This window comes from Syngnathus acus, chromosome 3, assembly GCF_901709675.1.
Source record: "Syngnathus acus chromosome 3, fSynAcu1.2, whole genome shotgun sequence".
NCBI lineage: Eukaryota > Metazoa > Chordata > Actinopteri > Syngnathiformes > Syngnathidae > Syngnathus > Syngnathus acus.
Genome location: NC_051089.1, coordinates 759,100 through 782,578, shown reverse-complemented (window position 1 = coordinate 782,578; position 23,479 = coordinate 759,100). Strand labels below are relative to the sequence as shown.

General features: G+C 47.0%; 2 protein-coding genes across 5 annotated transcripts in view; one reads left to right on the top strand and one right to left on the bottom strand.

Moving 5' to 3' along the window:
• The window catches only part of si:ch211-186j3.6 (neural-cadherin), a 106,929-nt gene extending 105,351 nt beyond the window's left edge, over positions 1-1,578 (top strand). Inside the window, exon 38 of the mRNA XM_037246953.1 lies at positions 420-1,578. Within this exon, the coding sequence (XP_037102848.1) occupies positions 420-1,010 (591 nt within the window). The 3' untranslated portion in view covers positions 1,011-1,578. The remainder of the gene's footprint in view (positions 1-419) is intronic.
• Positions 1,579-9,059: 7,481 nt separating this feature from the next.
• On the bottom strand, positions 9,060-22,525 carry dpy19l3 (dpy-19 like C-mannosyltransferase 3). 4 transcript variants are annotated; one of them, XM_037246981.1, is made up of 19 exons: positions 22,346-22,525; positions 21,949-22,101; positions 21,673-21,800; positions 19,780-19,870; positions 18,490-18,611; positions 18,227-18,372; positions 17,883-18,006; positions 17,646-17,780; positions 17,376-17,507; positions 16,777-16,878; positions 16,275-16,348; positions 15,654-15,812; positions 15,455-15,577; positions 13,152-13,263; positions 12,419-12,475; positions 11,868-11,950; positions 10,277-10,409; positions 9,588-9,746; positions 9,060-9,497 (listed from the first exon to the last, which is right to left on the bottom strand). In XM_037246981.1, the coding sequence occupies exons 2-19, from the start codon at positions 22,085-22,087 to the stop codon at positions 9,324-9,326; spliced, it is 2,193 nt and encodes a 730-aa protein (XP_037102876.1). In that variant the 5' UTR covers positions 22,088-22,101; positions 22,346-22,525; the 3' UTR covers positions 9,060-9,323. The 4 variants fall into 4 exon arrangements, with proteins under 4 accessions (XP_037102876.1, XP_037102875.1, XP_037102877.1 ...); XM_037246980.1 differs by having other exon boundaries at positions 21,949-22,098; XM_037246982.1 differs by having other exon boundaries at positions 21,949-22,098; positions 22,364-22,525.
• Between the last annotated feature and the right edge of the window lie 954 nt (positions 22,526-23,479).

The following is a 23,479-nucleotide window of genomic DNA, read 5'->3' as shown; positions in this document are numbered from 1 at the left end:
ACAGGCTTGTCTGTGCAAGAGACAAATTGAACACAATTAACACAATCAGTGTGCGCGTGGAGAAAATTGAGCCCACAACAACTCGACTGTACTTGAAAGAATGGCCTTTCCGCGCCTGCAATGTTGTTGTTGTTATGTAGCAGTGGGGGCAGATTTTTCACAGTATTCGGTAGTACTGCAAGCCAGTTCTCCGAGGGGGGGGTCTCCCTTCAACCTCCTCTTCAGGAGGTCAAACGCAGGCTCAATTAAGAAGAGCTTCTCCTCCACCCAATGATTTGGGGTGATGCTGAAGCTCATCTCAATTAGCTGCGGCTCATCTCTGGACAAAATCCAATCTGGTCCAAAGCACGCCAGCTCATCCGTGAAACGGAACGTTTTTCTTTGCGAATGAGGCCCCGTGCGTCGGCGTCTTTGTGCAGAACGCGTACGACATGGCCGAGCTCCAGAAGTCTCTGCAGCCCAGCCCGGCCCAGTCGGTGCAATACTGTCGATCCCGGGCGCTGCACCACCCGCCGCCGGCGCATCACCAGCACCACCTCCACCTCCTCCACCAGGCCTCGACGCCCCCGGCCTGCGTCCAGCCGCCGGACCCCCTCAGCAGGACGGCCAGCTCCGGCACGCCGCCCCCGTCGGCGTCCTCGTCCGCCTCGGGCACGGCCTGCGGGTCGCGGCGGGACGTGCCGCCCGCGCGCTTGCCGGCCCAGGGGCAGCCCCCCCGGCTGGGCCGGCGCTCGCTCTCCTTCTCCAGCCAGGATCTGGCCCGCTACCTGTGCGAGATCATCCGCGACGCCGACCAGCACCCGGACACGGGGCCCTTCGACTCCCTGCAGGTCTTCTCCACCGAGGGTGGCGGCTCCCCGGCGGGCTCGCTCAGCTCCTTCAGCTCGGGGGGCTTGGACGCCGGCGACGGGGCGGCCGACGCCCGGCGCGAGGAGACGCTCGGGGAGTGGGGGCCGCGTTTCGAGAAGCTGAGGGCGCTGTACGAGCGGGCCGAGGCCAGTGACCTCTAAGCGCAGGGGACCCTCTCGAGGGGGAAAGGTGACCCTCACGCAAACACACGCAAACACACACATACAGACTCTCCATGTTATTTGCTGTCAATCGATCGCCTGGATAATGGAACGTGCCATTTGAGCACTGACTTGGGATGGGCCGGCGGACCCACGCCGTCGCCGTCATGGACGTCAACCGAGGGTCCTTAAATGTGAAAACATGTTTTTTATATATTTATATATATATATATATATATATATATATATATATATATATATATATATATATATATATGCAGGCACAGCAGAGACACCTAAAAATGTATTTTTGGCCTCTTTGCCTGTTTCTTGTTGTGTAAATAATCACCAAATGGCCACTTTATTAGGTACACAGACAAGCACGCATATGTAATGGAATGGGGGTGGATTTGAACTGTTCCTGGGTCAAAACCACCAGCACACAAACTATGAATTGTACAATAAAATTGCACAATCCAAATAAAACAAAACTACTCATCACACTGGTCAGAAATGTGAGTGAAAGATTTTTAAAAAATGAAAAGAATATTCATTGTTAAAAGAAAGAAATAGTCAAAACGTGGTGAGAAATTGAAAAGCGGTCAAATGAAAATGATTGCCACGAAAATTTACGAAAAGATTGAAACAAAAATAGTAAAAATGTTTTGGAGAAAATGTGAACAGCTTTTCAAATGACTTCATGATTGTTTTCGGGAGGCGAGTCCTTCACGTAACGGTTTGCCAACGGGCTGTTTGTATTTTTCACTTCAGTCCCGTTGACAAAAAAAAACAACAACCTTGATTTGGGATCGTTAGCAATGGCTATGCTAACGTGTCACTTCACAGCATCTCTGCGACGTGGAACAGTTTCGCTCACGATGACCTTTTTGTGTGCAGGTTCTGAAAGGGAGCTTTTTTTCTAGCTTTTTTTGAGGCCTCAAGTTTGCCCAGGAACAGACTGTCCACCTGCATTATTCCCTTTGTTATTTTTTTTCTTGCTACAAATCTCTTCTGTGCCAAATAAACTGGCCCAAGATGGCGCGTGACACGTTTACAAGGAGTCGCGCATATCGACGGCGTGTTTTCTCGCGCGACATCTAGCCACTTGATCTTGCGCTCTCGTTCTTGTCTCCATTTGCATTGCGACAGCCAGGAAACAAAGCGGCTGCTTGCAGAAGGACTGGCTGGCGGCAAAATAGCACATGCCAAAACGCTCAAGGACACGCGTGACACAAGCAGGTCGCCGTTCTGGCCCGGCCTCGTCTCGCCGCTTTGCCGCCGCGAAGAAAAGGTGATTGTTGTTATTGCGCTGATTAAAACAAAAATCATGAATGATCATCAAAGCAGCAAGGAGTTAATAATTGTGGCTCTTTGTTTTCCTCCTCACTCGTTTGCTTCTCCGATCGATGTTACCGAGAAAATGGATGACCATTTTCATTCATTATGAAACCATTTGCACAATTTGGTTTGACTCATGATTTTAAATGGGATCTCAAAGCCGAAATGTTCTTTGCAATTATATTTTCATGTGCCCCCCCCCCACTCGTCTAAACGTTCTCTTCTGATTAATATTGCATTTGAGGAATATGGATGAAGGAGATGAATGCACCCATCTCAGGGGGTGGCCATTTTTACCTCTACCGCCCCCTGCTGGAGACTAGACTTGCCCCCGGGCGAGCATTGCCAACGTCAGGGCTCGCCTCTTTTCTGGCTTTGGTCACGGGATTTTCTCGAGTCAAGACAAAAAGCCCCTTTTCATCAACAAAGTCAACACTCATTTTGTAATTTTGCAGTCATTACAATCTTTGTGGTATTTATTGAATTTGTCCTCATTTTCACCAATATTTTGAACAATTTTCAAGGGTCCATTCCCATTCAAAAACACAGAAACATTTTGCTGTATTTTTCAGTGAATTGTTTCTGCTAAGTGGCCATTTTTCCAGTAAACCCCTTCCTCTCGTCTTGTACATTTACCCAATTGCCGAGCTAGCAATGAAGAGAGCTGCAGGGAGCTGTTTTATCTCCTCGCTCACCTCCGCCTGCTGACCCCCATCCAACGACGGCAAAAACATTGAACAGGCCGCAAAGACAAACACCCCCACCGCTCTGCGTCGCAGCGTGTTTGCGAGGCAGGACAAAAGCAAGATTGACAATGTCATCAAGTGCCTGATTTGTTGGTCCACCGAGGTGGGGGCAGGTTGTCTGTCGCACATCGTCACATGGAAATATTCTTCAAATTGATGGAGAAAGGTTATGGGGTTGCCACTGTTTAGATGTCAACTGAAAAAGGTTTATGGAAAGAACTGCCTCAAGGCTACATGGACAAAACTATTGAGACACTTCCAGGATAAAGGCCATAATAATGTGATGTCAAAAAAGGTCACCAACATATTTTTATTTTTTTCGATAGTCACACATCTTGATGACTCAGTCGAGCACTCTCGCACCAAATTTATCCAAACGTGGACAGCAAATGATGGATGAAGAGACGTGTCCCAAAACTTTTGTCCATGCGGTTTTCACGAAGGATGTTTTTCTTTTGACTTTGGGTTGCAGTCTTTTCATTTCTTGCATTGTCATTTTGAGGGCACGCATGTTGTGCTTTTTTGCCCGACCTTGTACATAAGGAGAGGAAAAGATTATTTACGTGACACACTCGCTCTTGCTGCCTGCGACAAACAGGAGAAAGCGAGAGCCAAGTGGAAAACAAACAAGTGAACAAAAAAAAAAAACTAAATCATTTTCTAAAAGTGGTGTGTGATGATGAGCTTTGAAGAGTTTTGTGCTTTGTATTTGCTCTCATTTGTTTTCCTCAATAAACTTCATTTGTTTGCACTGCTGCAAAATACAAAACATGCTTTTGTTGTTGGACCAATGTCATCAACATGGCTGGACTTAAACCTCGGTATTGACACGAGTTTTATTTTTACATTTTACAATTTCTGCACTTTAAATCATTTTTAATGGTTGTTTCCACACCAAAAAATCTCAAACTTTCTCCACATTTTTAACATGTTTCATTTATTTCCTCAAATCTTTTTGCCATCCTTAAAAAACAATTGTCATCATGTTTTGAAACCCACCAAATGATTTATTTCTTCCACGTTCTAATCATTTCCTTTTCATGATCTTATTAAACACATTCCTTTTCCCCTTATGAAACAATTTTCAGAATCATTGCTGAGTTGCAGTTCAGTTGTATTTAGCAGTTAGAATTGAATTGTTTTCACATTTTTGTTCTTGTATAAATATTCAAATGAAGTTTCTTTTATGCCTTATGATACATTGAAGTTTTATTTTTTCACATTTTTCAAATATTTGTCATTTTTTCCCCAACACCATTCTTTTGGCATCTTCCCTCATCTTAATGAGGACTTGTTTTATATGATTTTATTTTCTCGCTATGCGACGCACCCACTGAGTCCAAAGCGCAAAGCATCTGAGCAGTCATCACGACAAGCATTGGGCCGCCGCCGCCGCTTGTCAATCACGTGTTGCGAAAGCCTGGCACGTTCTCCGCTCGGGTCTTTTCCTTCCTCTCAACTCCCCTCAGCCGCCACAAAGCTTCCTTTCATACACAAGTGATGCAGCAGCAACACTCACTGGGGCTATTCTGGATTGCCACGGAGAATCAGCGCCGCAATTTCCTCACTGCTTCCATTATTCATGCCATTGTGTGTGTGTGTGTGTGTGTGTGTGTGTGTGTGTGTGTGTGTGTGAGTGACTGAGATGATTGGAGTGCAAGGTTGAAGCTTCGACTGATGAGAATAGCGGCAGTGAAGGGAAAGCAAAAACATGAGAGGCATCACAACATGGCTCCCTCGCCGGCTAATAGCGTTTCGCTAGCTTCTTGTAGTGTTGGCTCGTGAGTGAACGATATGAACGATTTTTTTCACTGAACGAGGGTTTCAGTTCATATGACTTCAACCAGTAGGTGTCGGTAATGCGCATTGAAACTGGTGCCACCTCGCCGTAAGTAAAACAAAACGAAGAAGAACATGACGTCACTTCCCGTTCACGAACGAGTCGTGAATTGCATTTCCTGTTCACCAACTGAATGGGAACGTGTTGCGTCTCCCTCCTGGCGTCAACTATGTAAGCCAGAATGTCGATTGACGATTTGCCAAGGAAAGAAAGAAAGAAAGAAAGAAGCACTCAGTGAAACACCGCTTCTTTCATGCGCGTTTTCTCCAAGCTAACGGCTAACTTTATTGCATGAAGGGATGCGCCGTTATGCAACAACGGGGAGATGATGCTTCTCTTTGGGTCATCTTGATTTTATAACACTTAAAATAACGTGTATGCATATATACGCCTAAATATTGTTATCCAATATATCTACTGCAATTTCACATTAGATTGCTGGTTTGAAATTTACTTTTAATATTATTTTAATAAACATTTATGTTAAAACTTGTCTGGTGTTTTATTCCTTGTTTTTATATTCGCCAATTAAAACATAAAAATCAGACATTTGGTTAACTGCTTTATATGACAATATGTATGTGTTTTACGTTGAGTTGGAGTCCCCCAAAATAACAAATGTCGGCATAGCGGATTTTTTTTCCAACCTTTTATTCAAACACAAACACATTCGGTATAATAACACCATTAACTACAATCCAACAAATACAAAATTAAAACATCAATGTCGGCATCGCAGCAACGCTGTCTGTCGCTGACTCGTTAATCTTCGCGAACGAACCTGAAAATGGCGGTGTACCTAATAGTGTCCAAGTGACGTCACAGATCCAACAGCCAATCAGGAGGTGGCCTGTCATTAGGTACACCTGAAAATGGCGGCGTACCTAATGGAGTGTCCAAGTGACGTCACAGATCAGACAGCCAATCAGGAAGTGGCCTGTTATTAGGTACACCTGAAAATGGTGGCGTACCTAATGAAGTGTCCGAGTGATGTCACAGATCAACCAGCCAATCAGAAAGTGGGGGTGAGGGCGGGTGTGGCACTTTTCACTTAGACCAGGGGTGTCGACCTCCAGTCCTCGAGGGGCCGCGTTCCAACATGTTTTCCAAGTGACCCTCGTTAAGCGCACCTGCGTGAAAAGTTTTAGCTTCTTTCACGTTCCGCAGGAGCTAAAACTTTTCACGCAGGTGCACTTAACGAGGGAATCACACGGACACTCCATTAGGTACACCGCCATTTTCAAGTGTACCAAATAACAGGCCACTTTATTAGGGAAATATCATGGTCAAAGGTCACAGTTGTCAAGCTCCAGTCCTCGAGGGGCCGCGTTCCAACATGTTTTCCAAGTGACCCTCGTTAAGCGCACCTGCGTGAAAAGTTTTAGCTTCTTTCACGTTCCGCAGGAGCTAAAACTTTTCACGCAGGTGCACTTAACGAGGGAATCACACGGACACTCCATTAGGTACACCGCCATTTTCAAGTGTACCAAATAACAGGCCACTTTATTAGGGAAATATCATGGTCAAAGGTCACAGTTGTCAAGCTCCAGTCCTCGAGGGGCCGCGTTCCAACATGTTTTCCAAGTGACCCTCGTTAAGCGCACCTGCGTGAAAAGTTTTAGCTTCTTTCACGTTCCGCAGGAGCTAAAACTTTTCACGCAGGTGCACTTAACGAGGGAATCACACGGACACTCCATTAGGTACACCGCCATTTTCAAGTGTACCAAATAACAGGCCACTTTATTAGGGAAATATCATGGTCAAAGGTCACAGTTGTCAAGCTCTAGTCCTCGGGGCCGCGTTCCAACATGTTTTCCAAGTGACCCTCGTTAAGCGCACCTGCGTGAAAAGTTTTAGCTTCTTTCACGTTCCGCAGGAGCTAAAACTTTTCACGCAGGTGTACTTAACGAGGGAATCACACGGACACTCCATTAGGTACACCGCCATTTTCAAGTGTACCAAATAACAGGCCACTTTATTAGGGAAATATCATGGTCAAAGGTCACAGGTGTCAAGCTCTAGTCCTCGGGGCCGCGTTCCAACATGTTTTCCAAGTGACCCTCGTTAAGCGCACCTGCGTGAAAAGTTTTAGCTTCTTTCACGTTCCGCAGGAGCTAAAACTTTTCACGCAGGTGCACTTAACGAGGGAATCACACGGACACTCCATTAGGTACACCGCCATTTTCAAGTGTACCAAATAACAGGCCACTTTATTAGGGAAATATCATGGTCAAAGGTCACAGGTGTCAAGCTCTAGTCCTCGGGGCCGCGTTCCAACATGTTTTCCAAGTGACCCTCGTTAAGCGCACCTGCGTGAAAAGTTTTAGCTTCTTTCACGTTCCGCAGGAGCTAAAACTTTTCACGCAGGTGCACTTAACGAGGGAATCACACGGACACTCCATTAGGTACACCGCCATTTTCAAGTGGACCTAATAACAGGCCACTTTATTAGGGAAATATCATGGTCAAAGCTTAACTGAAAGTGAAAAGTGCCACACCCGCCCTCACCCCCACTTTCTGATTGGCTGTTTGATCTGTGACGTCACTTGGACACTCCATTAGGTACACCGCCATTTTCAGGTGTACCTAATAACAGGCCACCTCCTGATTGGCTGTCTGATCTGTGACGTCACTCGGACGCTCTATTAGGTACACCGCCATTTTCAGGTTCGTTCGCGAACGAGTGACAGACAGCGTTGCTGCTATGCCAGCCGACACACGTTATGCCGACATTGATGTTTTAATTTTGTATTTGTTGGATTGTTGGTGTTGGTGTTATTATTCAAGAGATTCAAGATTCAAGAGTTTTTTATTCGCCATGTTTGAGCGTGCCAAACAAGGAATTTGACTTCGGTAAATCACAGCCTCTGTTCAACATTTAGGTGACTAACAACACTCAGGACATGTGAAAAATGGCAAATATTATCAAACATCCCCTGATCTCTCAAAACTCAAAACTCCAGCTAGGGGAAATGAGAAACCTTGAGAAGAGACCACAGATGGGAGGGAGGGTCCCTCTTCCAGGATGACCAGGCTGCAATGGATGCAGAGAGGACACATTATACAAAGTCAAAGTCTGCTTTATTGTCTGATTTTTGTTTTAATTGGCGAATATAAAAACAAGGAATAAAACACCAGACAAGTTTTAACAAATGTTTATTTAAACAAAAAAATATTAAAAGTAAATTTCAAACCAGCAATCCAATGTGAAATTGCAATAGATATATTGGATAACAATGTTTAGGCGTATATATGCAGCCACGTTATTTTAAGTGTTATAAAATCAAGATGACCCAAAGAGAAGCATCATCTCCCCGTTGTTGCATAACGGCGCATCCCTTCATGCAATAAAGTTGGCCGTTAGCTTGGAGAAAACGCGCATAAAAGAAGTAGTGTTTCACTGAGTGCTTCTTTCTTTCTTTCCTTGGCAAATCGGCAATCGACATTCTGGCTTACATAGTTCACTGACTGATCCGTTGATGCACGGGAAGGCAATTGACCCATGAACTCGTTCGCGAACGGGAACGTCAAGATTCGTTCCCTCACTGATCCGTTCTCGCGATGAACTCAACGGGAAATGCAATTCACGATTCATTCGGAAACGGGAAGTTACGTCATTTTCTTCTTCGTTTTGTTTTACAGCGAGGTGGCACCAGCTTCAATGCGCATTACCGACACCTACCGGTTGAAGTCATATGAACTGAAAAAAAACCCGAATTACTTTAGGAAGTGATTCGTTCACTGAAAATATTCGTTGAACGATTCGTTTGAACGAATCTTTTGAGTGAACTGATTCTAAAGATTCTAAAAGAACTGGAATGCACATCACTAGCTGCTTGGTGGCACTTCGCTTATACGTGCTACCAATGTTTGTTAGCATTTAGCTAGCGGTTTCAACCCCAGTTGCAACTACGAAGCACTGATGCGGTCAAATGAGTTTCCTCACATTTTACAAGCAATTTCATAGCATCTTGCTTGCGTTTCACAAGCCATTTGCTTGCACGTGAATTTTACATTTGCCAGACTATTGCTAATGTTTTGGTAGCCTCTCACCAGTAGTTTAGCACTCAGATGCTCTAGTGGTTCACTTATTTCAAATGCAGAATCACTGCTAGCCTTTTGTTAATATTTTGTCTGTTTGGCAGTAAAATACTGTAGTTTGGACCTCACATTAATCTAACCTTTAAAAAAAAAAAAAAAAATCACCATCACTGACTCACAACATATTCGCATTTCCAGAGCCATTGACGGCACCAGTTGATACCAAAGTGCACTCCTTTAAAGAAGGAAAAGTGAATGGATTTTCTTGTGCATTGTCCACAGGTGCCAAACATATGTGCTTCTTGGTACACACACAGTTGAACAAAGTGTGCGTCAGCTGCTGTCATCTTACGAGTTCTTCTTGGCTTTCTTCTTGACTCGGTACACATGGAAGGTTTTGTTCTGGAAGGTTCTTTTGAACAAGGCGGCGTATTCCGGCGAGTCCGTCTTGACGGCGTCGCAGAACCGCGGGTGGGCGGCGGCCACCAGGTCGGCGTCGTTATCCCCTTCACCGTCCATGATCTGATTGGACAAAAGGAGATCACGTGACCGTCACAAACAGGACGATAGAACGATCTGGTGTTCATTTTGAAGTCAAGGATGTGGACCCACGTGTCCGTTGGCCAGGTCCAGCAGGTCTCTGAGGCGACATCCTCGCCGGTGGCGGCGCTCGTAACAGATGGAGTTCTCCAACACCACGTAGTGGGCGCCCAGCCCTTGCAGGATGGCGTGGACGTCCTGCGGAGAGCGCCGGGCGTACACCTGGTACACCTTCAAGGCAAAGCGGGACAACCAGCGTGAGGCGGCGGCCAGAATTGTCTTTCTTCACGAGTGTTGCTTTTCAAAATGACCATGGCTTTTTTAGCAAAAAATAAAGAAATTACCATGTCTTCGAGAAACAGTGTTCTTAAAAATGATTATTAATCCTGTCTAATTTAATCACATTATTAATGTCCCATTATTCCCATTCAAGGAGGAAATTTGCAACTTGAACCATTTGGGACATTTCACTGTGTTGTTTTTTTTTTTTTTTTTGGGGCTCCATCATTAAAGACACCAACATCTGTCTGGTAAGGTGGAAAAACGTTTGATTTCCTCTGGCGGGCCAATTACGCCAACTGCACTGAAAAAGGCCTTTGGGGTCTGTTTGATTTCTTTTCTTCCAGATGTTGATGAGGAACAAACCTCAGTTGAGGTTTTCTACGGCGACAGACAAGAAGACCTTGGCTGCGTCTCGGCTGCGTCACTGATTGGCCCCCGCCCGGGTGGCCATTTTGCCACATCGTGCGTGTTGTCGCTACCTGTTTGGTCCGGTCTCTCAGGTCCGCGTCTTCATAATGCGGGTGGTTGGTGATGATTCGCCCCGTGCACAGTTTGATGCCGGCCAGCAGCTGCATGCTTCCCGCCAAGACGGCACGCTCCGGCGTCTTTGTGCTGCCGACAGATTAAAGAGAGGACGTGGCCGCCTTTGAGACACGACGCGGCCGGCGGAAAGAGAGAAAAGGAATCTGTAAGGTGTTCGTTCACGTTGTCGTCTTTGTTGCGGAGGCCACGTGAGCTTGAAGTGGTTGTTTTAAATGGCGACTATAGAGAAGTTGAAAAGCTATTTTGAAAACCTAACCTTATTTTCAAACCCTATCTTGCACCCGACGTGGGCGCAAAATTGAAGTCAATGCTGTACGTATTTCTCGCTGTTCCATCTTGAACGCCCGCAGTGTCAAATAATGACTTGCATCAGGCGACAAATTCAAATGAGCATTTTTCCAAATGACAAAAAACGTCGGCGCGAAGGCATCCATCTTTCATTTCGCTCCTTGTTAGGCGGCGCGGCTTGAAGTCAGTGTGAATTCCCGCGCACGGAAGCTAATAACTCAGCTCAGACGCCGCGGCCGTAAGACGAGCCTCCTTCGCCGCCGTAACGCTTTCATCCGGAATGTAATTAGCGCGGCGGGCAGGCTTAGCCCCTCCCCGCCCGAGTAATTCCGCGCAACCCGTATAATCCTGGCAGCCTAATGGGATTAGCTCCTGAGGCGAGGAGCACGCACACACATTTTAGCATGAGCAGCCGCCGTAATCACGACAATCGGTGTAATGACAGCGTTGTTGCGAAAACACGGTGGCGACGCTCAAATTAGTCACACGCAAACATCCGATTGAAAAGAGCTGGGAGCAGTTGAACTCTCCGCTAAACAAATCATCAGCACCTACCAAATCGACTTCGGCGAGCCCGCTGCGAAAGCCCGACTCACTTTCGAACGCCTCATTTTAAACGCCGACTGTGTCGAAAGCTTCATTTCAGAGCCCGTAAGTCGACTTGAATTCGTCGAAGCCTTTTATGAAAGTCGCAAACCAAGCCTGACTCGGGCCGGCAAACCGCACAATACACACAAACGAAAGCGTTGCTACCTGAGCTACATTGCGACTTGGTTGCTAACCAAAACAGCAGCATGTCAGCAGTCCCTCAGAGCAATTAAGTGAGAAGTCTGCACTTGAGTAGTGAGACAGCCGCTGGAAAGTGCACAGCAGCCGCAGCCAGACTTCCAAAGCCCATATCCCACCAGGCCGGCGCTCTTGATCAGCAGCCCGGCCACGGAGACCCTCGTGGGGGGGGGCGAGAGTGGGCGGCGTGGCGGACACGGGGAGGGGGGGGAGCTACCGGAGCACTGCCAGAAGATGGGTCTCTTCCAACAACTACCATTTTTTATTCATCAAGACCCTTGGGCTCTCATCAGTCAGGGGCCACCCGCACACACACACACGTGCGTGCACACACACGCACACAATGCACACACACACACGGCCTAATCAAGAACATCAAACAAAGTAGGGAAACTAATAAGATTTGCCTTTGATGTCAGAGATGACGATGATGGTGTGTGTGTGTGTGTGTACCTAATCCAGGTCATGAGCTCCACAGTGTCTGGATCGTAGAACTCCCTCAAGTCAGACAGCTCCTCCACCATCTTGGGCCAGAACTGCAGGCGACGATGAAAATGATGTCGTTATGCCCCAAAAAAACAAACGTTGTAGTGAGTCATTGCGGCTAAGTGGCGCCCAATATGCAGTCGACGGTAGGTGCTTAAAAAAAAATCATTAGCGACGTTAAGCATTACCTTCATTAAAAATAGCTGGCATTGAAAATAAAAACAAACGACTAAAAACCAAATTTGCAAATGAATTATGAAAGGCAATTTGAAAAGTGTAGCGTATCTGACTAAAGTCTTTTTCTGTGTGCGGGCGCACAATGGTAGCAGCAGCAGCAGCAGAATGAAAATGCTTGAAGGTGTTGCTGCTTCTTCTTTGCCTGCTGCTTGTACACAAAAATATTGCTGGTATTATGAGATGACAGTCACATAATAGGAAGGGGGGGGGGGGGAAATAATAAAAGGACTTGGTGGCGCACAATGGCTGGTTCTTGTTTGTGTATTGTTGTGTTGTGCTACCTTGTAAGAGAGGAAGGCCAAGACGGCGGCGGGCGCGGCGTAGCGGACCAACGTCAGCTGGCGGACGGAGGACACACAGCAAAGAGGCGCAAGTCACTCAAGGCCAAACCTAAGAGCCACACTGCCCCCTGGTGGCCGCAACCCTGCACTTGGCACGTCGCATCAGGTCGCCAGTCTGGACGCCTTTGGGAATGAATGATGCGCTCGCTGACTCGATTATTCTCCCCGCAAATTGGTTATAAAAGGTACCTGCGGGTACATTGAGCGTCTGTCTTGAAAGCCTAATTCTACCTTAACTGAAATTGTTAAATGTTTGGCATGACTCGTCAACTCCCAACTCTCATGAAATACAAAAAACAAATCAGAAAAGCAAATGGTGTCTGGAAAGCCCAGTTGTCACTTGAATCCCTGCTCTTCTCTCGCAACCTTATTTGGAAATCGCAACTCTGGCTCGCCATGTTTGAAGATGCAATCTTTGCTTCAAAAAGTCACGCCGTCTTCAAATTGTAACTTTTTCAAAGTGTAACTTTTTGAAACTCCAAATCTGGCTCCCACTTCAACTCTGCCAGTCGCAAAAGCCTTATTTGAAAAGCTCTCGGTCATTCTCATTCTTCCTCCCTTTCTGTAAGGCTTCATTTGAAAGCGATGCCTTTGCGACTTGAAACCCAAATCAAAACTCCAAAACCTCATTGGTGGGATTCACTTTCAATCAAGTTAAGGTGTTCACACTGACCGTGACTTTGGTGTTGCATCGGAGCGCGTGAAGGAGCACGGCCCAGACGTCCCTCCCGCACACGCCGTACGCCGCCACGGCACACATATGTCCCGTCCAGATGTACTTCATCCTGCTCGGTGAAAAGAAGAAACCGGTTGAAGGCGTATAAACAATGTGAAAGCTTGTAGAAAACAAACTTTTTCAATATGCAGAAGCGAAAGGGAAAAAAAAAGAAAAGAAACCCCAATAAACAAGAAACGCAGTCTGCCTGCACTTTTGGCCTCCTGCTCTTCATCAGCACTTACATGGAGCCAAAAAATCCAATTTGTCAGTTCGTGTGCAGTCTGTCTCTGTGCTGCTGTTTAATGCTTTCACACACACACACACACACACACACACACACACACACACACACACACACACACACACACACACACACACACACACACACACACACACACACACACACACACACACACACACACACACACACACACACACACACACACACACACACACACACACACACACACACACACACACACACACACACACACACACACACACACACACACACACACACACACACACACACACACACACACACACACACACACACACACACACACACACACACACACACACACACACACACACACACACACACACACACACACACACACACACACACACACACACACACACACACACACACACACACACACACACACACACACACACACACACACACACACACACACACACACACACACACACACACACACACACACACACACACACACACACACACACACACACACACACACACACACACACACACACACACACACACACACACACACACACACACACACACACACACACACACACACACACACACACACACACACACACACACACACACACACACACACACACACACACACACACACACACACACACACACACACACACACACACACACACACACACACACACACACACACACACACACACACACACACACACACACACCACACACACACACACACACACACACACACACACACACACACACACACACACACACACACACACACACACACACACACACACACACACACACACACACACACACACACACACACACACACACACACACACACACACACACACACACACACACACACACACACACACACACACACACACACACACACACACACACACACACACACACACACACACACACACACACACACACACACACACACACACACACAGCCTCGACTTTGCTGAACTTGCGGGTGAAAACGTTTGAATTCAAGTCTAATTCAGTGACTTTTTAATCCTAATTCCTAATTTTGAAAGGCTAATTTGAAAAGCCCGTCCAAATTTGAAACACTTGAAAGCCTTATTTGAATGTGGAATTGAAAGCGTGCGCACAGCCCATCTTGCAAATGAAAGCCGACAGGATGGCTGTTTTCAATATTTGAAGCCCTACCCAGCCTATCCTTGAAACCCTAACCCTTGTTTTCACCCTGAGGCTGTTCTGATTTTGGTGCATCAAATGCAGTGTGCTCGAATACTAGGCATTGCTTATTAACATCATAAATTCGTTTTTTTTCCGATATTATTGAACGCACCTCGAGCAAACGAGCAGATGCAGGCTTTTAGTGAACCAGGCAGACAATGCATTTGAAAGATGTCCCTGAAAGCCTCATTTGAAAGCAAGACTCCGCCTTCAAGACTTCATTTGAAGCTCCCATGCCGGCGCCAAAGCTGGAACACGTGAGCGACTCCGTCTAGAATGCGCGGCACGTTTGTAACGAGCTGCGAGATTCTTGAAATGAATCCGACACAAAGCAAAAGTCACAACTCCAATTATCGACTTCTCCGCTTTTGCAGTTGTCGGCGCAATCGCTTCGTCACAGACGAGCTACACGGAGTGACGCGCACGGACGTACTCATCCACGTGCTTTCATTGCGTACGTTATGAAACGACAACGCTTTCAGAATAATAAGAGAAGTTCGGCGCCGGGCGGTGTTGCTGCGGTTGCCGTGACAACGGCCAGGCGCCACTCAACAGAAGAGGCGAGAAGAGGGCTCTGGGGTTCAGGCGCAGGGTTTGCACCCGGCGGTTGGCTTTTGGACCCGAGGAAGGCGTCGTGCTGTGTGCCCAATTGGAGGGAGGGGCTTACGTTACGTTTGGAGGGCACCGCAAAGTCACCCGAGGCACAGACGCTAACTTGGCGGCGAAAAGTAAAAAGTGTATTGAGAGCAACAAGGCAGAGGAGAAAGTGCTAAGTGTTTGCCATCACCTCATGGTGCTGAGGGCCAGCAAGCCATAGAAGAGCGTGTGCAGCAGGTTGTAGGCCACGTCCGGACGAAAGGATGCCACCGCCGGACCCTCCGCTTTCCTCTCCGCAGCGCCACCTTTTGTTCTGTAGGGAGAGGGGCTATAGGTCGTAGCGACTCAATGGCCGGCGGCGGACATTTTGGGTTTCCCTCGGGGTGCACCTGAGGTTGCGTAGAGCTGCCAGCGCCAGGGCGCCGCCCATCAGCACCAGCGTGAGGGCGTAGGGGCCCAGCAGGAGGCTGGCGGACAGACGCTCTAAAGTGTCCAATGGCAGCGCACCGAAGGCCTCCTCGCACAGATACAGGTTGGCGTCAAAGTCCCTGGAAGAAAAAAAAAAAAGCAAAAGGAGCCGTCAACAACGGTAACTTGCGCATGATAAGTCACGTCAACAATTGTGCGTTTGTGATCTTTGTAACGTTCCGGGCTGGCGGACCGATATAAAACATTTCTGGACCATTTTCACAAGAGCTTTTAATAATGCCGCTTGTATATTTTGTGCCAGCAAGATACGGCGGCAGAGATATACATCCCCCCCCCCCCCCCGCGCACATGTGTGAATATCACAATAAACGTCGTATCGCGCGCCAGCTGCTGAATAATTGAAGGGCCGCTGGCTCGCAGCGTTATCTCGCCAGCGACGACGCACCGAGCTAATCGATGGTGCGAACGCTCATCTATTATTCACGCGCGCAGGTGCCGTGGCGTCGGAGGAATAAAACGCACAACGACGGACGAGAGGAGAGCCCGAAGAGAGGAGCGCGAGGCGCGTTTGCCGTTCCTACCTCGTCGGCCCCCGGGCAAACTTTGACTTGATGAATTTAAAGATGTGCTCGTCAGATCGCAGCCGCAGCGCTTTCTGCAAACACACGCACGCGCATGCAGATAAGGTTGGGAATGAAATAGAAATACAAAAACAAACTTGCCTCAAAACTACCCATGTCAGATGAAGAGTGGCCTCCAGAGTGTGTTTACTCAACTGCAGAGGGAGGGAGGGAAATGGATTTTTCCCGCTCGCTTGTAATGAACCAGTAATTCACTGCTGCCGTGAACGTTTGTGTTCATTAAGTGGAATGCAACTATTTACAGCAAAGCACTGTCATGGCTAACGGGTCCCTGTAGATGGTGGCGCTGAGTCGCTTTGCATGCTGGCCCTCAAGTGCAAAACACCAGAAGAAATAGCTCAACATAAGAGCAAATGAAAACAACAAAACGCAAGCAACCTTTGGACCCTTTTTTTGCGGAAAAATGGATGTTGGAGAAAGGAAAGAAATGGCAGAGGACAACCTTGGTCAGGAAGTTGAAGGCGAAGGTGAGCAGGAGGACGGCGGTGCTGTGGATAATCAGCTTGAACACCCGCGCCGCAAAACTTCCCGTCTTCAGAGAACGCTGCCGCAGGAGCACAAAAATCAATTCGCAAATTTTAGACAACGTTTCGAGAAATAATATATTTTGGTCATTTAGGGGACATTTTTTTACTCTTTTGTAGAATTTGCCTCAAATCACCGAAATCTACCTTATCTTAAGTGTCTATTTTTTCTGTATCATTAAAGCTTCCATTTTAGGAAACTCTAATTTAACAGCGTCTGAATGACTCATACTGCTTTTTTTTTTTTCTTTTTTTTTTAAAGCAGCCTCCTTTCAACAAGTAACTTAGCATACATACATGAATGATTTAGAGCCTTGCGCCGTCTCGCTGCCACGCAAAATATCTTCCTAATTGTTGCCGTGATAAGATCGGATTGGAATAAATTACATTAAGACTTGACGGGGAAATGTGTTCCTGCTCACAAAGTGGAATTATCGGCAGCTTAAACAAAGCCATGCTCGCGCGCGCGTGTGCATGCGTGCCAGGCGTCGCATCCATCTTGCGCGCGTCTACGCACATGGACGTGACGCACGAGGAGGGCCGCCACGATGAAGCTCAGCACCAAAGAGCCCAGGATCATGCCGTTGAAGAACTGCAGCAGCCAGACGCTCAGCAGAGCGCTCACTTGGACCAAGTACAGCGTGGTCACCTGGGAAGAAGAAAAAAAACAAAACAAAATACAACACTCAGACCGAGCAGACCAAAAAAACACCTCACAGTCAGTCACAAGAGGGCAGCAAATGACCATATATGCTCATATCATAGAACGGTATGTGTTGAGTCCAACCTGTGCGGTGGTGAGCACGTCCACACAGTCCAGCGTGTAGACGACGAGGGCCTGAACCAGGAAGATGAACTGGTTGAACTGCCAGGTCACGCAGAAGCACAAGCTGCACACGAACATCAACCACACCATCACCTTCTGCCCAGTGGAAGGAAAACACACAGAAAAGTCTTGATGCTGACGCAGTTACGGGAGTTAGCATTGGGCGTTAGCATTGGGCGTTAGCACGCGCGCGCGCACCTGCTGCAAAGTGCCCAGCCGAGGCCTCAGGTAGCACGTGATGGCGGCAACCTGTAGCGCCAAGAAGGGCAAAGACCAGTTTTCTCTCAGCGAGATGGTGAACTCCACACGAGTCGTGTCCACCCTACAAACACATGGTCCTGGATGAAGCTACGCAGATCAATACGGGCTCTGGATAAAACCATGTGGGCTGAAGTGTTCCTATTGATTCGTCCAAGAAATGGGTTGTGTTGTTTTGATCTTTGTGAACATGAGATCAAAGAGAAGCTAGCTCAGTTAATGAGGCGAACGTTTGCGGTGGACTGACTGCGGGCGGGCTGGCGGGAGTTTTGCTCAGTGCCCACCTGTTGAGGATGTACCAGATGGCGGCCAGCGTGCCCGCCGTCCACGAGCCAGCCAGAAGCCACGCTGTCAGGTACAGCGCCATCACGTAGACCGCTTGCAGCGAGAACACGCTGTAGATGTAGAAGTACATGGGCTCCAGGTATGACTGCAAAACATGCAACAAAATTGTCAGCATTACCCCCGCCAAAGGTTTTCTACCAGTTTCACTTTTTCTGTTTTGTTTTTTTTTAAATAGAAATGTTCACGTGGTCGTGCGTGTTACCTGTATGGGCAAAAGCCTGTAGAGAATGCTGAGAAGGACCTCCTGGTAGATGTTCATCCTCTGCAGGAGGTTGATGGTCCTCTTGGACTCTGTCAAGTTGTCGTGGATCAACTCTGATAATCCTGAGCAAAAAAACAAAAAAAAAATTCAACATACAAAACACAATATTGGGTGGTCCGATTAGTACCAACTCCAAATTTACATTTAGATGAGACCGTCAGCGTAAGAAGCGAGGCTCTACAAATTCAACACCTGAAGTCACTTTTACTGAGCTAAATGAAAATCACTCGACATGTCCGTCTCAAGGAGCCCTGCTCGAAATAACACAGGAAGTTAGCCAAGTTGCTTGAACGAAGCCATTTTAGGATTATTTCCTTCAAATCTCTGCGTGTGTGTGTGCCACAATACAGTAATTCTTCCAGAACAAACATCTCTGATCCAGAATGAATCTGTAGCCATACTGGTGTGATTATTCCAAAGAGGCCCGCGGGCAGGGCTGGAAATGGTTACAACATGTTTGCTGTGATTGAAACGATGCCTGATGCCAACTTGCGACATTCCAGCCACTTTGGGCTGCTTGATCCACCGGACAGCAACCGGACGCATTTTCCGTGAAACAGCGTCCACGTTTCCACCCACACGCTTCGCTTTATCGCTCCCTCGTTCTCTAAACATTTCCCTTCATTACACTTCCTCCTTTCTCCCGGTGACTTCATTCCTCTCCTCGCTCGCGTCCAGTCAGTCGATTAGCGAGTGTAGCGGAAAATTGCGGTAAAGAAGGAATTTTGATGACCGTGATGATGGGAACAAGGAGTCATTTTACCCACGTGCATCATTAGCAATAAACTGTTGACGTCGGGCTACAAAATGGAGGGCGTAGCCAAACTAATGCTAATGTGTCCTGCTAACGTAAGCTCGAAGCAAGTCAAATTGCTTTTGTTTTTACTTTTTGCATTTTAAGGCCAACAACATTTGCAAACCTCAGTTGGCATTTTAGCAACCAGGTAAATGAAGATGTAACTTTTTGGTCATTTATTAAGAGAACATATTTAGTCATGAACGATGGTTAAAACATGCACGTGACGACATTTAGTTAGCGCTCAGCAGTCACACTGTAACATAGCTAATGCTAATTCCTCTAATTCTCACTTGATTTGTCTGTGGTACGTTTGCTTTTACTCAAACAACGGAATTATAAAGGTTATAAATGATAAATTGAGGCCATGAACAAAGGCCTAATGAGGTTTGCTAATATTGCTAGCATGAATTGATTTCACATTTCAGGTGTACCTTCCTGTATGGATGGGGCGTTCAACATTTGCTTGTAGTACGAGTAGTAAAGTCCACATTCGGTCCGGAAGGAGATCTCACGCTCTACCTCCTGTAACAAAAATGTTGCCCAGTTCACTTTAGCGTCTAAGATTTGCTTTGACACTTCCTCGAAAAGCAGCTATCTAGCATCAACATACAGTACTCGCTACACCTTGTTAAGAGGAACTAGTGTGAGGAAGAAAGTTAAATATGTAAGGCTTTGTCGAAAATGCTGAATAAAAAAAAAAACAAAAAAAACCTCTTGAGTCCCAATGGTCAAACTGTGTTGTCGTTTTAGAATTTGCGGGTTCTTAGGTTTGTTGGGCGCTACCGTGAGCTGTTGGAACCACAGCAGGTTCTCATGCAAGGCGTTGACACAGCAGGCCTGCGTCAAAGCCAGCAGGCCGGCCGTCGTCAGCCCTGTCGCCGTGGCAACAGTCCGTCGCCACCTCCACCGTGGAGCTAGTGAGCCGGATCCGGAGCTTCCCTCATCCTCCTCCTCTTCCTCCTTGGTCGTACCCCGTCGCCGTTTGCGGAGCTCCATCACCATCAAGTGAAAAGCTCAATAGAAGAGATCCGAATCAATCTGGAGAAAAGGTAAGAGGAGCGGCCGAGGTGTCTTCAAAGTGCTTCCAAATCATTTAGTTTTTGAAGCTCCATGGCAGAGAAAACTCTCCTGAGCAATGAGCAGCTCCTTTACGACCTTCCGCTCCGCTTCACAAAAAAAAAAAAAACAGGGGAGCAGATCAGGATCTGAAGCAGACGCGCTGGCCCTGGACTGGAATCACCTCCGGTGCCTTCGTGGTGTTTTGTTGAGGCCCCAGTAAAAAGAAAAAGAAAGGGCTCTGCCAGAAGTCGAAGTGCAGGACGAGGATGGAAAAGTGGGAAGCCAGTGGACTGTGGCTCGCCTGACCTTTTATAAGAATAGGACGGAGGGAGGGAGGGAGGGAGGTAGTGGGGGGAATGTTTGGGAACGCCAGCACACTTGTGGATGTGTCGTCCAGCTGCGTCCCAAATTAACTCCCTGTTGCGAGCCACGTGGACATGGCTAGCAGCACACAATGAAAGTGGGCGGGCGGCTGCCCTAAATGAACTGCACTGCTAATTGTGTGTCATTCCGCAACAAAATGCTGCAGATTTATCATGCAACACAATTCTTCAAATGTACTATTATTTTCATCAAACCATCCTCCCCTAGGAGACTTTTAAAACTTCCCGCCGCTCACTTTGTACCGCAAACAAGGACATTAATCACTAAAAAATATTTCTCATAAAAATACTCATCTCACAATAAGCTTAAGTGATGAACTTTCCAGCTTCTGTCCTTGTTACCCGGCTAAGAAACTCGGTGTCCCATGAGAATGTGAGTGTAAATGTCCAAAACATGTGATGCTTTTTTTTCCAAGGTTGAAAAGTAACAGAGAATTTATATACAATTTCATCTAAAAAGGATTTAAACTAGGATATGACATAGCGGTGGAGCTTTTAAGGTTCTTTTGTAGCGGAAGAACAAAGTGTTGGAGGTCTGATATTTGTATAACGTCTTCTTGGAATGTGAGTATGTGTTTGTGTGTGTCCATGAAGAACATAGTGCACTGCCAATGATGATGTCAACCCCAAACACGCTGTGTCCACTCTGTTGCCGTGGTAACACAGTCAGCGCTACAACAACAAGCTCAGGCTTTGTTGCAATACTACCTTTTTTTCTTCAATCCCACCGAAGGTTCTGAACACATAAACACATGTCTAACGGATCAAATCAAATGAAAAAGTGAACAGGCAGCAGCTGCGTCCGTTAGCTAGAGCACTAAAGCGGATCTGACGGGCTTAATGTTAGCATAGCACGGCTTGCAAGAATTGCCGTTTGTTCACCTTGATGTTGGAGAACCACAGGTCGTTCTCGTGCAGCGTGGCCATGTACATGCAGCACAGCAGGCCCAGGCCCACCGACACCGACCAGCCCACCGACGTGCACACGATGGACCCCCACGACCAGTCACCTGCGGTTGCACGCGTGAGGATCATGAGGAGGAAACGTCAAGAGACCGTGCCAAATCGTCATCTTTCAATTGTATGATTTAACTTTTTGGTGAACTTTACCCACAGAGAGGTGTGGCAGGTATGTGATGGAGCGAACCTGGAACTCACCCTGCAGGAGGTCGTCCTGGTGATGATGATGCTGGGGGCAACAGTTGGACTGATGGGGCTGCTGAGGCTTACAGTCGGCTGCGGTGCTCTGTGGGGGGCACTTAGCCCGGCTGCCCTTCCTGTGGCGCAGCGCTGCCATGATGCACGGCCCTGCCACAGATCCAAATGTAAACAACGACGCCACCTTGTGTTTGTTTTCGAAACTGACTGTGGTCGATTGGATGAGTTTGTTAAATATTTGGGGGGCTATAAACGAGATTAGATCAAATCTAAAATACCGTTTTGGTACACAAGATTGATCTAAAATCTCATATGTGGTTTATACTAACTAATAAGGCCACATTGTTGTGAGTTTGCGAGCATTGTGTTCCCGTAAGAAAAACAAACGAACACGCACCGGGAAAACCAAGCGTACGCGTCCGAACCGCAGCCCGAGGAACGTCCACTTAGGCGGCTCTCGTCTGCTTTCTACCAGTCTTGGTTAGCTCCACGGCCCATTCATATCCCTCTCACCTGCCTTGAGAACACACATTCATTGCTTTAACTGGCTTTTCACCTCCCGGGGTTCGATTGAGTATTCACGCCGGAACCCGACAGGATTGCCTTCGAAATAAAAGCAAAGGTCTTCCTAAAATTCAATTATACTCACAACTTGCTATCGATGGTATTGTTTTCCTTTAATGAGAGCTATTACATATACCAAAGCGTGATCAAAGAGTGCGCACAGCAGTTTTTAAACGACATTTCCCAAGCGAGCACATTTTATTTTGTCCTCCGTCATTGTCACGGCTCTATCCGGTGCATGAAGACAATAGAAACTGTCAAAATGAGCCAAAAACCCTCACCGTCATGTGCCAAATATTTGATATATTTTGAATTATTTCACACTGTTAACCGATACTGTGCCCATGAGGCCCATGGTTGTAATTTGCAGTGATGAGTTATGCTAGCATTACATGTAGCAGTGGTGCAAAGCTAATGCCAAGTCATCTTTTTTGGTCTATTTGATATGTTTGCAATACAGAGCATGATTGTGCTGCAGTGTCAGTCCATGCACTTAACGAGTGTTTGTCAGCGCTCCTTGCCTTTTTCCTGCTGTCTTGTAGGGCACAAAGGGTGGTGCCAGCCCCATGAATTGTTCTTGGCAACAAATGACAAACATATCCGAGAATTTCAGTGCCCTCACAAGACTCGAGAATGCAACCATTGCATGCCTACCAATGTCGATGGCATTTGAGTTTGTTGCTGCCACTCCTAGTCTAATTCTCTGCAATGCAACGCAATATGAATTTTGTCTGGCAACAAGTGACACAACCAGAAACTAAACCATCCATTATCCTCACCGCTTCTTCTCAGGAGGGTCACTAAGAGTTATTGTGAGATGGGAGTGGCAACATAGGTGTCAAAAGAGCATTACTTTAGAAGCGCACATTAAATGTTCACTTGTTTGGAGACATTTTAGCTTCAGTTGGTCTCCTTCCTCACAAATTAGCATCCACAGAGCAGCAAAATCTGCGGATTAAGCATAAGA